The sequence below is a fragment of the Cebus imitator genome, unplaced genomic scaffold, assembly GCF_001604975.1.
Source record: "Cebus imitator isolate Cc_AM_T3 unplaced genomic scaffold, Cebus_imitator-1.0 Scaffold1, whole genome shotgun sequence".
In the NCBI taxonomy this organism is placed as follows: Eukaryota; Metazoa; Chordata; class Mammalia; order Primates; family Cebidae; genus Cebus; species Cebus imitator.
Genome location: NW_016107316.1, coordinates 7,151,406 through 7,166,961, shown reverse-complemented (window position 1 = coordinate 7,166,961; position 15,556 = coordinate 7,151,406). Strand labels below are relative to the sequence as shown.

The 15,556-nt window shown below is 37.8% G+C and overlaps 1 protein-coding gene across 2 annotated transcripts in view; it reads left to right on the top strand.

The window, feature by feature from the left end:
- NBAS (NBAS subunit of NRZ tethering complex) overlaps positions 1 to 15,556 on the top strand; it is a 381,587-nt gene that overhangs the window by 69,924 nt on the left and 296,107 nt on the right. For both annotated transcript variants that reach the window (XM_017526040.2, XM_017526057.2), the window contains 2 exons: positions 4,231 to 4,359; positions 15,335 to 15,398. In XM_017526040.2, coding sequence (XP_017381529.1) covers positions 4,231 to 4,359; positions 15,335 to 15,398 — 193 coding nt within the window. The remainder of the gene's footprint in view (positions 1 to 4,230; positions 4,360 to 15,334; positions 15,399 to 15,556) is intronic.

Genomic DNA, 15,556 nt, shown 5'->3' with positions numbered 1-15,556 from the left:
ACATTGATTTTGTATCCTGAGACTTTGCTGAAGTTACTTAACATCTTAAGGAGATTTGGGGCTGAGATGATGGGGTCTTCTAAATATACAATCATGTTGTCTGCAAAGAGAAACAATTTGACTTCCTCTTTTGCTAATTGAATACCCTTTATTTCTTTTTCTTGCCTGATTGCTCTGGCTAGAACTTCCAATACTATGTTGAATAGGAATGGTAAGAGAGGGTACACTTGGCTAGTGTCAGTTTTCAAAGGGAATGCTTCTAGTTTTTGCCCATTCAGTATGATATTGGCTGTTGATTTGTTGTAAATAGCTTTTATTATTTTGAGATACATTCCATCGATACCTAGTTTATGGAGAGTTTTTGTCGAAGGCCTCTCTCTGCATCTTGAGATAATCATATGGTTTTTTACTTTGGTTCTGTTTATGTGATGGATTATGTTTATAGATTTGCATATGTTGAACCTGCCTTGCATCCCCGGGATGAAGCCAACTTGGTCGTGATGGGTAAGGTTTTTGATGTGCTGTTGGATTCGGTTTGCCAGTATTTTATTGAAGATTTTTGCATTGATGTTCATCATGGATATTGGCCTGAAATTTTCTTTTTTAGTTGTGTCTCTGGCAGGTTTTGGTATCAGGATGGTGTTGGTCTCATTAAATGAGTTAGGAAGGATTCCCTCTTTTTGTATTGTTTGGAATAGTTTCAGAAGGAATGGTACCAGCTCCTCTTTGTATGTCTGATAGAATTTGGCTGTGAACTCATCCGGATCTGGACTCTTTTTGGTTGGTAGGCTATTAATTGCTGCCTCAACTTCAGACCTTGTTATTGGTTTATTCAGAGATTCAACTTCTTCCTGGTTTAGTCTTGGGAGGGTATACGTGTCCAGGAATTTATCCATTTCTTCTAGATTTACTGGTTTATGTGCAGAGTTGCTTGTAGTAATCTCTGGTAGTAGTTTGTATTTCTGTGGAATTGGTGGTGATATCCCCTTTATCATTTTTTATTGCATCTATTTGATTCTTCTCTCTTTTATTGGACTGGCTAGTGGTCTATTTTGTTGATCTTTTCAAAAAACCAGCTCCTGAATTTATTGATTCTTTTTTGAAGGGTTTTCTGTGTCTCTATCTCCTTCAGTTCTGCTCTGTTCTTAGTTATTTCTTGTCTTCTGCTAGCTTTTGAGTTTGTTTGATTTTACTCATCTGGTTTTTAAAATTGTGATGATAGGGTGTCGGTTTTAGATCTTTCCTTGCTTCTCATGTGGGCGTTTATTGCCATAAATTTTCCTCTAGACACTGCTTTAAATGTGTCCCAGAGATTCTGGTACGTTGTGTCTTTATTCTCATTGGTTTTGAAGAACATCTTTATTTCTGCCTTCATTTCATTATTTATCCAGTAGTCATTCAGGAGCAGGTTGTTCAGTTTCCATGAAGTTGTGCAATTTTGAGTGAGTTTCTTAATACTGAGTTCTAATTTGATTGCACTGTGGTCTGAGAGACTGTTTTTTATGATTTCCGATCTTTTGCATTTGCTGAGGAGTGATTTCCTTCCAATTATGTGGTCAGTTTTAGAGTAAGTGCGATGTGGTGCTGAGAAGAATGTGTATTCTGTGGGTTTGGGGTGGAGAGTTCTGTAGAGGTCTGTTAGGTCTACTTGGTCCAGATCTGAGAAAGGAAACGAGGGAATGTAGAGGGGGAACAGTATCTTTTCTCATTCCTTTCTTAGATTCATAGATGAGGCTTCTACAACAAAACACAGATTAGCAAGAGAAACATACTGATGTATTTACTGTAAATGTTATGTGACATGGGAGCTTTCCTAAGGAAATGGAGACTCGAAGAAATGGGTAGACCTGTGTATTTTTAATGCTAGTTTTGAAGAAGAAAACTGGCTAGTTGTGGAAGCATGATTGGATAAGTATAATTTAATAGCAGCAAACTTGGAGGAACTTGACAAAGCCTGTATGTTCACATTCTTCCTGTGACTCTGTCTTTAGAGATAAGGATGTTCTTTTCTTCCGGGTTTTGTCAGGGCACCTCTGGAATGAGGATCATGACTTGCTTTTAGCAGGAGGTCAGAAAATCCTATCTAGATTTTATGACCTGCCTCATGGAGGAAGGGTGGGAGGAAGGTGAGAGTGACCTTCCTGCTTCTGATGTTTGCTCAAATGCTAACATGACATATTTTGGGTTAGCATGTCTTGAACTCCACTGGGAGAGAAGAATTTTTTAAAAATTAAAAAACTACATATTTATTCATTGCTTTCCTGGTCATATTGCTATTGTCAAATTATTCAGTATACTTTTGCTGTTGTTAAAGAGATTCACAAACTTTTTTCTTGCTTTCAGAGCACTTTTAGTGGAATTGTATAATGGAACATTTATAATACCTGAGAATTACCATATGGATCACACTTGACTAATGATTCAAGTGATCAGAACAATAAATTATACTTGACCATAATTTCTCCTGCGGAACTTGCTTCTGACTACTAGAAACTAGGCCAGGGTCCAGGTGAGGACTATAGTCATGGCTCATGGAAGGGCCATGATTGGGATTGAAAATATCTGCATTTAGTTCAGATTTTGCTCTGCACACTTGAATGATCATGGGCAAGTGTCTGTACCCTTAAGGACTTTCATCTCTTTCTTTGTGAAATCTGAAAGATGGGCAGAATTCTTTTGACTGGTAAAAATCTATGCTTCTGAGGCCTGCCTTATACAAAACCATGGAGTTTATTGACTTTAAAGTTGAGGAGGGAGGAAGTCAGGCCCTTTGTCCTCTACTGCTTTCCCTGATGCCAACTCAGAGGAAGGGAGGTGATAGATTTAAAATTTTGCTTTGAAGTACTTTTGCTTTTCTTGCTTTTCTTTTTTCAAGCATTTGTATTTCAGTCCTACATTTAACTGTGGGATTCTGGGATTAACCTATTACATCTAGTTAAAGTATTTAGTCTTTAGTAAAGCGATTAGAGGATGCTAATCTTTTCATTCTATGTACTCATTCAGCAATCTTCCTGACCTCCTGAAATTGTGCTGTTTTTCATGGCTAGGACACCTTAGTCATTTGAGACTTGAGGGCTTAAATGTCTGCAGAGGCCAGGCTGATAATATAATTTAGTGAATTGGATCAGTGTAATAATTTTGATTTTCAGTATAGTCATGTTTCATTTTCAGTCCTGCAGCTAGTACTTGACCCTGATACTGGAGCAGTAATAGAGAATGGTGCAGGCATTGGCTAATTGGAAACTTTATGACCCTTCTGAGGGGTCATCCGTCACCAAGTTCTGTTGTCATTTGGGGATGTGGGCCGTGTGTTGCCAAATTTTCTTAATGATCAGAAGAGAGATGGTTGTGGGTTGCTGTTTTCTGGTCTCTGTTTTATTCTTCATGGGCAGGCTACCTTGTACCTTGTTCTCAATAAATGCCTGAATGGGAAATAGCTTTCCAGTTAATGTTTGTTCGGGTCTTCTGAGTGTATTGTAGGTAGTGGAAGGTGATGTCTCTGCTCATATGATTTCTGCTGATATGCTTTGTGGCATCCGAGAAAGGAAAGGACACAGAAGTTATTTGGACAAGAAGGACTAGAAGGATGACTCTTCCTTTGTGCACCTTTTGGTTGACTATGTGAAATCAGTCATTACAGGATTTCTTTGTTCTGTAGTGACAGATTTCTTAAACTGGATAATTTGGCAGCAAATCTAGAAAATCTTAAACATTCATCTCAGTTCTTAAATTAAGGACCATTTTCTCCCTCTTTGTCTTCTTCTGTTTCTGTCATTCTTGCACTTTTTCTCTATCTCTCTTCTTTCCTTCTTTTCCACAGCATGAATTTTTGGCCTATTTATGATATATAGCATACTTCAGGTACTGTGTAGATATAGAATCTTATAAGGATCTAGGCCCAAATTTCAGTGAATTGAAATCTAATCAAGATCAACCTTAAAAGGTATTGAGAACTCATGGTAATTGATGTGTGAAGAAATATTTATAATGCTTACATATTTGGGTTTTGGGTTATATGTAAATTATACCTCTGAAGTAGAAAACAAACTCCTTGAATTCAGGAGTCCTTTTTCTCTATGCTGAAGTATGTTTATAATGATATGAAGCTGGTGGCACTCTTAGTTATTGAAGATCATTTATAACTTGGCACCTCTACAGAGTGTCATTTAATTCTGAGTTATTTCTGTTTAACGATACGTCCTTTGCCCTGACCTTATGATTCTTGTTTAGGATGGAATTTTTAAGATGAGCCTTTCTCCGGATGGGATGCTCCTGGCAGCCATTCACTTCTCAGGGAAACTGAGCATCTGGACGATTCCATCTCTGAAGCAACAAGGAGAATGGAGTCAAAATGAGCAGGTGTGTTTCTTGGTTATGATTATTATTAGAATGATACCCTCTTAAGGGTGAATGTTGACAATGATAATTTTATTTTATTGATATTTTACTATAGCACACAGCTATTTACTCTCATAATTCCAAAGCTATTCTATCCTTTAAATTATGATATCAGTACAGTGGGAGAAATGAAAAATGGATTAATACTGTGGATTCATTTTAAATTGTAATGCAGTACACTTTGTATACAGAGAGTAATTCGTTTGTTAAACTCTTCATTTTTTTCCCTCTTTGTCATTCCAAAAGTACAGAATGCAGTTGTTAACATTTCAGCAAAAGTTAATATGATCAAGGATTTGGAGGGTCAGATCCTAAAAGGGTTACAATTCTTTCCAAATCTTGCCACACTAGTAATTTGGGGCCTATTTGAAGGGAGTTAGCTTCTCTTCACTCAAATTCGGGTAGCTAAGATACAGAGAAGGATGGAACTCGTTCATTTGTTAGTGTCCTGGAATGATAGGTTTTAAGGATTAGATGATCTTGTTATGTAGTGACAGGTAGAGTGACACTATTTAGTGACGTCTATTATAATTTAAGTTCACAAGAGGAAAGTAAGTTCTGCTCATATAAAGCCATGTATTGCAATAGAGTAAAGTTTAAAGAAATTACTCAACTGAAAATAGCTTGCATTATATACCTTCTATTCTCTGATTAGTTTGCATTTTACCATTTTAGGGATTAATTTTCCTTCTTTTACTCCCTCACTCTGTTTTCCTCTAGGCATATCCACCTTTGATGGGTGGTTTTGAGATTTTCAGATTAGAGCCTATTTCCTGAAAGACCTGAATGGATCAGTGTCATAATTAAGAGGATTATTAATAAGGCTTTTTTTTTTCAGAATAACAGAGGAAAAGAGAAAGTGGCTCTATATTTTCTTACTCGATTCATAGATTTAAATTTATTTGTTTTAGCTATTCTTATTTTTTTTGTCTTATACACAACTTTAGGAAGATCCTTTCTCCCTAGTTTTCATTCACCTTCAAGTTAATACGGTCTCCACTTGTTTGCCACTCTTTCTCACTTTTTGGATCTAGATCTGTCCTCAGTGGCAGAGGTGCTCCTCAGCTTACAGCCTTGGTGGCTAAATGAAAAGGGCAGCCTTTCTCTCTGCTCTGAAATTATAGATAAACTGACTCATTTCTTCTTTCTAGAGGTGAAGTGATGAACTCTCAAAACTGTTTAATGTAGTTAGCTGGGGATGTCAGGCAGCAGAACTTCCACCTGGCTGTTAAAGAACTGACTGAGGCCGGGAGTGTAGGCTAATGACATGGGTTTGGACTGCGTGGACCCACCTGTACGTAGATTTTGTTCAACCAATGATCAAAAATACAGTCTTTGCAGAATGTCACATCTGTGGATAGGGTAGGTGACTTTTTGTATAGGTGGGCCTGGCAGGGTCTTCTGGGGAACTTGAGTACGTGTAGAGTTTGGTATACCTGGAAGCCTGTGTGTACCGAGGGATGACTGTACTTCCTGATGCATAATACATGAAGTCTGTGTTTTATATCTATATTAAAAATAAAGCATTATTCATATCATTGATCCAAAAGATACTTTGTATTTTTCATGGTTATCAATGCATGAAAAGTATTCAGCTGCTTTCATTTGAGAAGAGAGCCTGATGTTCTCTCTATATTTGGGAAATTTTACATTTTGGCAGTGTTTTTCTAAATGGTGAAAACTTGGAATAATGAAGGCATTTTCCCCCCTGGCTTTCTGTTTTTTGAAATTACTTTTATTCAACTAGTGGAAACATTTATCAACTTCTGAAGCACTCTTAATATTTCATCTTGTGAGTATCCTAGTATGTTATACATCTAGCGTAAGGGCTATTCACCGCAAAATTGGTTAGTGTACTCTTTTGTTTACTGAAAATCTAGAGACCTTTTTTGTCCTGCAAAGGTAAATTGCATCTTTTTTTGTGGCCCTTATTGGCATATGCTCAACTTTTTGACTGGTTAGTCTTTTTTTTTTTTTGGTCATTAGTTGCCAATAAATGCTATTATAATTCATTACTCCTTACTCATTAATATTATTCATTGATTAGATTTTTATAGTGGTTCTATTAAAAAAAAGTAGAAGCTGCTTATAAACTTTAAAACCAGAGAATGAATAAGTGTAAATATTTTGGTAGTTTGAAATATGCAGTCAGAAAAGTAATGGGACAGAAAAGGGACGGACTTCAGAAATTGAAAAAACGGGTGCGTAGTAGGAAGTGAGGCGCTCAGGCTAGAAGTTGTCATGCCTTAGCAAAAGTGTTTTGAACAAATACCCTGAGAGTCTGGAATAATAATTTGTGAGGAATTGTGTAGCTTCCATTGTTGTTGAGAATCCATTTTGTGGATGTGGCTTTGATTCCATATTCCTGAAACAGTCCTCGGATAGAGCTTTTGACTTTTAAATTGATCTGTCAATCAGAGGAGCTGTGCAACTTGATTCTCAAGCTAGTTGTTTCTCTTATTATAAATCTACACATTTTTAGGATTATATGTCAGTTTCTTCTGATGTGGGTGGTATAAATTATTTCTCTTGAATGCCTGAGTAAACTGGAAAAAATCAGATTTTTGGGCTCACAAAACTGAAAACCGTGGACATTATTGCCATTACCAAAGAGATTGTACAGGTCTTGGTATCTTTTGCTGAGAGTGCAGTGGCTTAGCTATAGTTACTGACGCTGATCCTACTGACCACCATTTTCACTGCAGCTCTGTCCCTTCCCCAGTTCAGAGTTCATCACAGCACAGTCTGGGATCTGCCACCCCTCCCTTTCCTGCTGCTGCTCAGCATATGGGGAGACTAGCTGGATAGGGCAAACTCTGCCCTTTGAGACCCTAGCCAGTTTTAACCTCAAAGGAAATTTTGGTCCTAAGTTGAGAACATGGAAGACATTTAATTTTTTTTTTCCTTTAAAACCCCAAGGTTGTGGTGAGAGTGGATACTTCTCTGTGAACCTGTTATCTCCTTCAGTCTGATTGTCATGCGGCTTTGCTTTACCTCCCAGATCCTCCTGTTGCTGCTCTCTACTTTTGTGTAACCCTTTCTGCTCTGCTTTCTAAAACTTCATTCCATTGTAAACGTGTCTGTAAGGCTTCAGGCTCTTCACAGACACTCTGGTTTCTTCCCGTATGCTAACTGTAGACTTGTATAGTTCAGTAGGAAGAAGGTACAGGAGTATGATCATCTTGTAGCTTTCACAAAATTTACTCTAACTACATTTATTATTTATTGAACACTTTGTCCTCAGGTTGTGAAACAAGTAAGCAATAGAGCTGAGATTTGGTTTTATACCTCCCTGACGCTGATATGTATGTTCTTTCCATGACTATGTGGGAAAAGAAATACATAAAAAAACAAAAAGATAGGTGGAAGAATACTTACTTATTAGGCTAGTGAATGCCAGAGTGTACTATACACATTTTTTTCCTATAATATTTACGTTATTAGTTATTTACTAGCATCCTATTATTTGAGAGATCAGAAGTAAAAGGTTAGGAGGACTGTAACCACTCTTTATCATTATTAATTTTTTACACTGATTCTTCTTATTTTATTTATTTATTTATGTTTTGAGACAGACAGTCTCACCCTGTTGCCCAGGCTGGAGTGCAGTGGCATGATCTTGGCTCACTGCAACCTCTGCCTCCCAGTTTCCAGTGATTCTTCAGCCTCAGCCTCCCGAGTAGCTGAGATTACAGGCACCTGCCACCATGTCTGGCTAATTTTTGTATTTTTAGTAGAGACAAGGTTTCACCATGTTGGCCAAGCTGGTCCCGAACTCCTGACCTTGTGATCTGCCCGCCTCGGCCTCCCAAAGTGTTGGGATTACAGGTGTGAGCCACCGTGCCTGGCCTATTTGATTTAAAAACACAGAGATAAATCCTTTTTCTCAGTGGATATGATACAGATTCCTTCAGCTCTCAGATATGTTTAACTCTTGAGCTTGTTAGTGTATTCCAGATAACAGAATAAATAATTGAGGAAGTCTCCCATTAGTAAACCCTTAGTTTTCTAAGAGATATCTAGAGTACTTATGATGTAGTGGGGTCTGGGGTGAAGGTGGTAACTCTATAAAGCAAGAAGAGTTTGAGCAGCCGTAGTTTCTTTGAGTCTTTCACCTGTATCCTTGGAATTAATCACTTGGATGTTTTAGATTTGAATTTTAGCATATGAATTACTAAAATGTAGTGTATTATAGTAAGAATAATAAAGCCTATGTGTAACAGGACTGTACAGTAGAGTGGGTTGTTTCTATTTACATGATAACATAATGGTGAAATAATACAGTTTTTGTTGGCTCCCTACTGAGAGCTAGAGTAGGAAGTACAGTGCCATAGTCCCTGCTCTTAAGATATTCACAGGCTTCCAAGGGAAATTATGAGTAAATGATTAAAATGACATGTTCATATTATGAAAAGGTAAGCTCAGGAAAGGCATGGAGGTAAGCTAACAGTGTTGGGGAGAAGGATTATGGGAAATAAACAGTATTTGTGCAGTAAGGCTAGACTATTTACAGGACTTAGTTTTCATTAGTCTCACAACAACCGTATTAACCCATGTATGCTGAAGGTTGCCAGTTTTTTTTGTGAAAGACCTTGGTCATGGCCTTGAGCCGTAGGATATAAATAACTCCCACAAGCTTAGCATTCCCATAATGGAACACTAGGCATAAATGGGTTAAGTGACAATGAGATCACTAAATGTTAGAGTGGTAACATTTGCTAACTTGAGATCACTAAATGTTAGAGTCAAGATTCCATTTGATTCAGGACTCCCTTTTTTCAGAATATTTACTTACAGTGCTTACGTTTAGAAGTATTGCCTTTTATCTGGGTAAATCAGTTACTAGCATCTGATATTAATGGTAAGCAAGGGAGATATATCACCTTGAAGTTTATATGAATAACATCCCCTGGAGCCATGCAGTTCATTATGTAGAGACCCTAGAAATGTGCAAGGAGTAATAACTGAGAGGTGTAATCTAGTTGTTTACCAAATATATAAGTGTCTGTGTGTACTCATCACTGGAATCCTTTAGAGAGAAAGCCCAAGCTTTGAAGAATACAGAGACAGCTACTGTTTTTTCATTTCTCTAGGAATAATCACGTGAGCTTGGATCAGCCAGGTAGGGCAGAGTTGCAGCTCTCTTTACGGCTGCTGTAGTAAGTAGGTAGGTGAACAGACCAAGTAGTTTGCAATAGATGATACAGTAATATGTAAAATAGTCAGCTTACAATTTTAGTTTAAATGTTGCCTGAGAAGAAACTAATGTTGCTGCTACCCAGCACAGCCTTAAACCTCTTTACCAAAACTGTGAATTCAACTCATTTGGGGCTTTCTTCATGCAATCTGCTGCTCTATTTGTTTTTATAATATGCTTTGTGTGATTGAGTATTTTCTCTGTAAAAGCTAATGATTAAAGATAGTTGTGGAAGTGCCTGTTCCGATTTACTAATATCCAGTTTTGAGTTGATTAAATACTTTGGCTTTCATTGTCAATATGAAAATCCATCTGGATAGAAATCTGTGAGTATTAAATTTTCTTCATGTCTGGAATATAGTAAAATTGCTTAAGTGATTTTCATTTCAAACATTTCCCATATGTTACTTTTATAGCTTTATATCTTATTTTCAGCCTTAATTTTTCTCTCAAGAAGTTTTAGTATTTGCCTATTTGTACTTCTTTAGGTCTAGAAATGGAATACAAACTTCTGTTTTCATTTTCATTTTATTTTCTCTTTCACACATAGTAGGTGTTGGACTAAAGTAGATCAATGAGGAGTAAGTGGGAAGTTGGCAGTTTATGTGATTAATCTTCATAAAATCCACAGCTGTTTACACAGTTCTACCAGACTGTGAGTTCTTTGAGAATAGGCATTGAATATATATTTCATCTACAGACTCTCATAGGCTTAACACAATAAATAATAATAAATATTTGTGGAATGAATAAGCCTTTGAAAGATTGCTTTTATATTGTTGGTGGTAGGGATTTCATTATATTTAGATTCTAGTGGTAAAAAAAAAATTCTCAAATCTAAAGAAAACATTGCTATAGCCATAACAAGTTTTCTGTGCAAAACTTATAACTATTCTTAGAACATACTCCTTTGGGTTATGGCTGCAGTATAAAGTGATGGCATATTAGGCTGTTTTCAGTAATATGGTAGCATGAAAATGCTGGGTGGAGAGGTGTGATACCTTACTGAACTCATCATAAGGATTGCAGCTGACAGTCTTATAACAAAAGACAGGTTATCAAGATAAAACCCTAACAAATTTATTTAAAAACAAGTGATTTTCCTTGCTAACTTGCATTTGGAAAGGAAGATATAAAGAGGAATTTTTACCTTCTGTTCTTGACCAGCCACTATAGGCAGAGATCCAAGAAAGCTGATTTTGTTTAAAAAACAAAAAAACAAAAAAGTTCTTACCTTCCTTTGCTCATCATTTTTCAGTTGTTACAGGATTTTGTCCGTAGGTTCCAGAGCAAGTCAGATGTCTCACCACGTTGGATGCCAGAAACTGCTGGAGTGGAAAGGTGTGATACCTCTCCTAACCCATCATAAGAGGACACAGCCAACACTCCTGTAACAAAAGAAGGTTAACAAGAGAAGCATGACATTTATTTAATAGGCATTTTACGTGACACGAGAAATTTCAGAAATGAAGACTCTGGTTGGGCATGGTGGCTCATGCCAGTAATCCCAGCACTTTGGGAAGCCTAGGCGGGTGGATTGCTTGAGCCCAGGAGTTGGGGATCAGCCTGGGCAACATGGTGAGACTTTGTCTCTACAAAAGGTAAAAAGTGGTGTGCGACTGTATTTCCAGCCCCTCCGAAGGCAGAGGTGAGATCACTTCAGCCTAGGAGGTCGAGGTTGTAGTGAGCTGTGACCATGCCACTGCACTCCAACCTGGGTGACAGAGAGAAACCTGTCTAAATTAAAGAAATAAAGACCCAGAGAAAACTGTCTGCTTTTATGCTTGGGTTTGATGAAGAATGGACAGACTTGTAGAATTGTGATGGGACAAAAGGGCATGGCCTGATGATGATAGACTGAAGGGGAAATCCAGCCAGCCTGTCTGTCCAGATTCTTTTTGGCCTCTCTGTATGACATTTCTCCCTGACTATGAGGCAGGAGCCCTCTGGAATAAGGGTCTTCAAGGGAGAAGGGAGAGAGTGACCTTTTTAGGTTTGATGGCTTCCTTTGAGGGAGGGGTTCTAGTTTCCGTGATGCACCTCGGGGAAGAATAATTCTGGTTTCTATGACTTGCTTTGGGAGACAAGGAGGGGCTTGAGACAGGAAGGCAGGAGAAGGTCAGAGAGACCATGTTTCTGAGGCCCTTTCAGTTGCCTGAGCTGGAAGTACTCAACATGCCATGCTGTTATACTATGGAGTATTGTGTTCTGAGCCCCAGCAAATACGGGGAAGTGGCATGGAAGTTGCTTCCTGAAATGTATTCACATGGTACCAGGAGCTTTCTTGTGAGTTGTGGGGAGTTTGGTGATCCTGTCCACAGAGCACCAGTTTATAGAGTATGTATCAGATGTGGTGACGCATGGCCCCCTCCTGATTCTTCTCACACATAGAGGCCCTGGGGTGGAAGGATGGTAAGTTGAGTCTAGCTTCAGTGCTATGAGAGGAACAGTGAGAATGTCACCTTAGAAATCAGGGAAGAACAACGGTCAGGTCGCTGGTCTGGCAGGCCATCTCTGTCTGAAGCAGGGTGAAATTTAGAATTTTACTTGGGCTTTTTTCTTAAATATACTCTACAGATAATTTCATCAAACTCCCAAGTATTGTGAAGTTAAAAATGTAGTTCAGATGTCTAGCATGGATCTCCTATGTACTTTTAAGGAATACACATAGGTAGTTATATACCCAAAAGAATTTGAGACAGATACTCAAATACATGCACCTACATATTTATAGCAGTACAGTCTACAACAGCCGAAAGGTGGAAACAATGCAGATGCCCATTAACAGATATGTGGAGAAACAAACTGTGGTATATCCGTACAATAGAATGTTATTCAGCCACTAAAAGGAACAAAGTATTGATAAGCGCTACAATGGTGAAAGGACCTTGAGAATGTTATATATTATTGAAAGATGCTAGACACAAAAGGTCACATATTTTATGGTTACATTTATATGAAATATCCAGAATAGGTAAATCCATAGAGATAGAAAGCAGCTTGGTGGTTCCTGGGATCCAGGGGAAGGGGAAAGGGGAGTAACTGCATAATGGGTGTGTGGTTTTGCTTTGGAGCGATAGAAATGTTTTAGAAGTGGGTAGAAGCGATGGTTGCACACATGGTGAGTGTACTGAGTGCCACTAAATTGTTCATGTAAGAATGGCTAATTTTACATTATGTGAAGTTCACCTCAATAAAAAAGGATATCATTAACATACCCCCCTAAAAATCCCCAAACAAACAAAAATCAAGATAATTAAAATCTGCTGTCCTGGACTTGCTAAACTGTTCTAGTTTTTTCTTCTGAATAAACTTTGTATTTTCCTAACTCTGTATTTTTGTTCACACTATGCTTTCAGACTGGAATGTTTTTCTCTATTCATTTTCTACATCCCAATCTTATCCCATCTTAAAAGTATAGCACCATAAGACTTTCCTTGTACCTCTTGAATTCCCTTCATCATTCTTAAACACATGCCCCAAATTCTGTTTTCATACTTTAAAGACCCCTGGCATTTTTATCTATACCTCTCTTTGGGTCGTTAACAAATGTGATCTTGGATTATATTAATTTATATTCATTTATTAGCTCTCTGTGTGCTTCAGTTTTGAGCCTGCAACATCTGTTTTTATTTTTTCCTTTTGTCTCAGCATGTATTTGTTTTTATTTTTTTAGACATAGGGTCTTGCTTTGTTGCCCAGGCTGGAGTGTAGTGGTGTGATCAGAGTTTACGGCAACCTTGAACTCTTGAGCTCTATTGGTCCTCCTACCTCAGCCTCTCGAGTGGCTGGGGCTACAGAAGTGTGCCAACATGACTCACTAATTATTTTTATTTTGGGGGGAGAGGTCTTGCTATGTCACCCAGATAGTGAGGTCTTGCTCTGTCACCCAGCTAGTCTCAAACTCCTGATCTCAAGCAGCAATCCAGCCTTGGCCTCCCAAAGTGCTGGGATTACAAACGTGAACCACCATGCCTGGCCCCAATATGTTTTGACTAAATAGAAGAAATCACACTTTTGGGAGGGTGTAGGAAGCCTAGTACTATATCGGATAATTTTCCTATAGTTTAGATATTCTAATTAGAATTCAGTTACTTAAAAGATTGATTGATTCATTTTTACTCATTCGACATTTAGCTGCTGTGACAGGTAGGCAGTGTGATGGATCTGGCAATAGAAGGATGAGTATGACAGAGTTCTAGATGCAGAAGAACACATCTTCACCTTGTGTTTAACATCGGATTGACAGGAGATGCCCATTATTTAAGCAACGTGCAGAGAGCAGTCTAGTCCCAAGGTGACTGTGGTTCTAGTGGACGAGCACTGCTTGTTCATGGTGCTCCTTTTTATCGTTAGCTTTGACGAAGACATGCACACTTGGAATTCTCAAGTGAGAATTATTTATTTTTGAAATTTCCATGAGATTTCTTGTCAAATTTCATTTTCATCTGTATGTCCGTAAATGTTCCCAAGCCTGAATCATAACTGTTCTTTGAGTGGCCTAAGGTTTTTTATTCCATACTTCCCTTGTGTACTCCAAAATGTAATAGGAAGGTACATGTGCCACGTAAGAAAATGGTGGCATGCATGTGGTCGGAGTATGTAGTACTGGTGATTTGGAGGCACTGAAAAATCATTAAGTGCCTTAAAATGACCAAATAAAGTTGCAGTTTAGTTGATTGTTTTCAATGATAAGTACCTTATTTTTTAAAATATTATTTTGAAACTTAGTCATCTTTTTTTGTGATTAAGTAAACCAGGACCTCCATTTCTTCCCTTGGTGTATAATTAGCCTTTTATGGTAATTTTTTTTCTCATAAAGTTTAAAGACTGTGTCTTCTGGTCTCAGGGTCTGCTCTGAGTGATTTACCACGATAGTGGAGAGCAGGAAGTTCTTCAAGGCTGTGGAAAGAAATATCTATTTGTATACTCTGAAGTGTGAGCCATTGAAAAATTGATAATAAACATGCATGTGAATGTTTATTATTAGATGAAAAAGCACATTTTTTGACTTAAATACAGCTACACTTTTCTTAGATATCAGATTTCAAATAAGCACGCCAACGATTATTTTTACTCTTCTTCCATACTGTTTTAATTCCGGAGAATAAGAAAGGAACACTAAGCCAAGTGGATGTCGGTTAATGGCTTATTCTCAAATTGATGTTTGAGAGATGTCGATGTGCTGCTATATTCTCAAAGATGAACGTGACACCTTGTTGCCATAAGATTACAATATGAATGGATTCATTTTTAGGACTGCATGGTTATATTTTTTTACCTGGTAAATTCTTAGTCATAAAAAGGACTAGGAGGTAACATGGAGGTTGCCTAGGCAAGTCTCAAAGTTTTGAAAACCAAATCCTGGAGGGGCTGCTTAGTTTACCAGTGGCAGCAATAAGACCTGTATTCAGGCCAGTGTTTCTTCATAATGTGTGCATGAGTATAGAGTGAATTTTTAGTGTATTTTGGTTTTATATGTATTAATCGTATACTTCCTATCCTATTGTTCATATGCATGCTGTGTTCTTCACAAATCAAGTCGTAATATGTACATGTGCACATTTTAAGTGTAAGAACCGCTGCTTTTCCAGAATGTCATGGCAAGGAATAGATTTCAGTTGTAACTGAGAGATCAAGGGAAAGGATCGTCTTTTTATTTGAAAAAGTCCACAGTTCTTGATTTTCATATAATTTTCTTACATAGTTGACTCAGGAAGCCATTATTTTCATATTTAGCCAGGCTATGATGACCTTAATCCTGATTGGACGCTCTCTACTGAGAAGAGAAAAAAAATCAAAGGTGAGTTGTATGAAATGTGGTAATTGAAACCTTAAGAGACTCCTACTATGATACAAGATGTTCTTTGGATGATGTAAAATGTCTCTACTTACTTTTGCTGCACGCTGCACTTTGGAAGAAACATCCAGATTTTATAGAGTTGGGTCAAGGCAACAGAT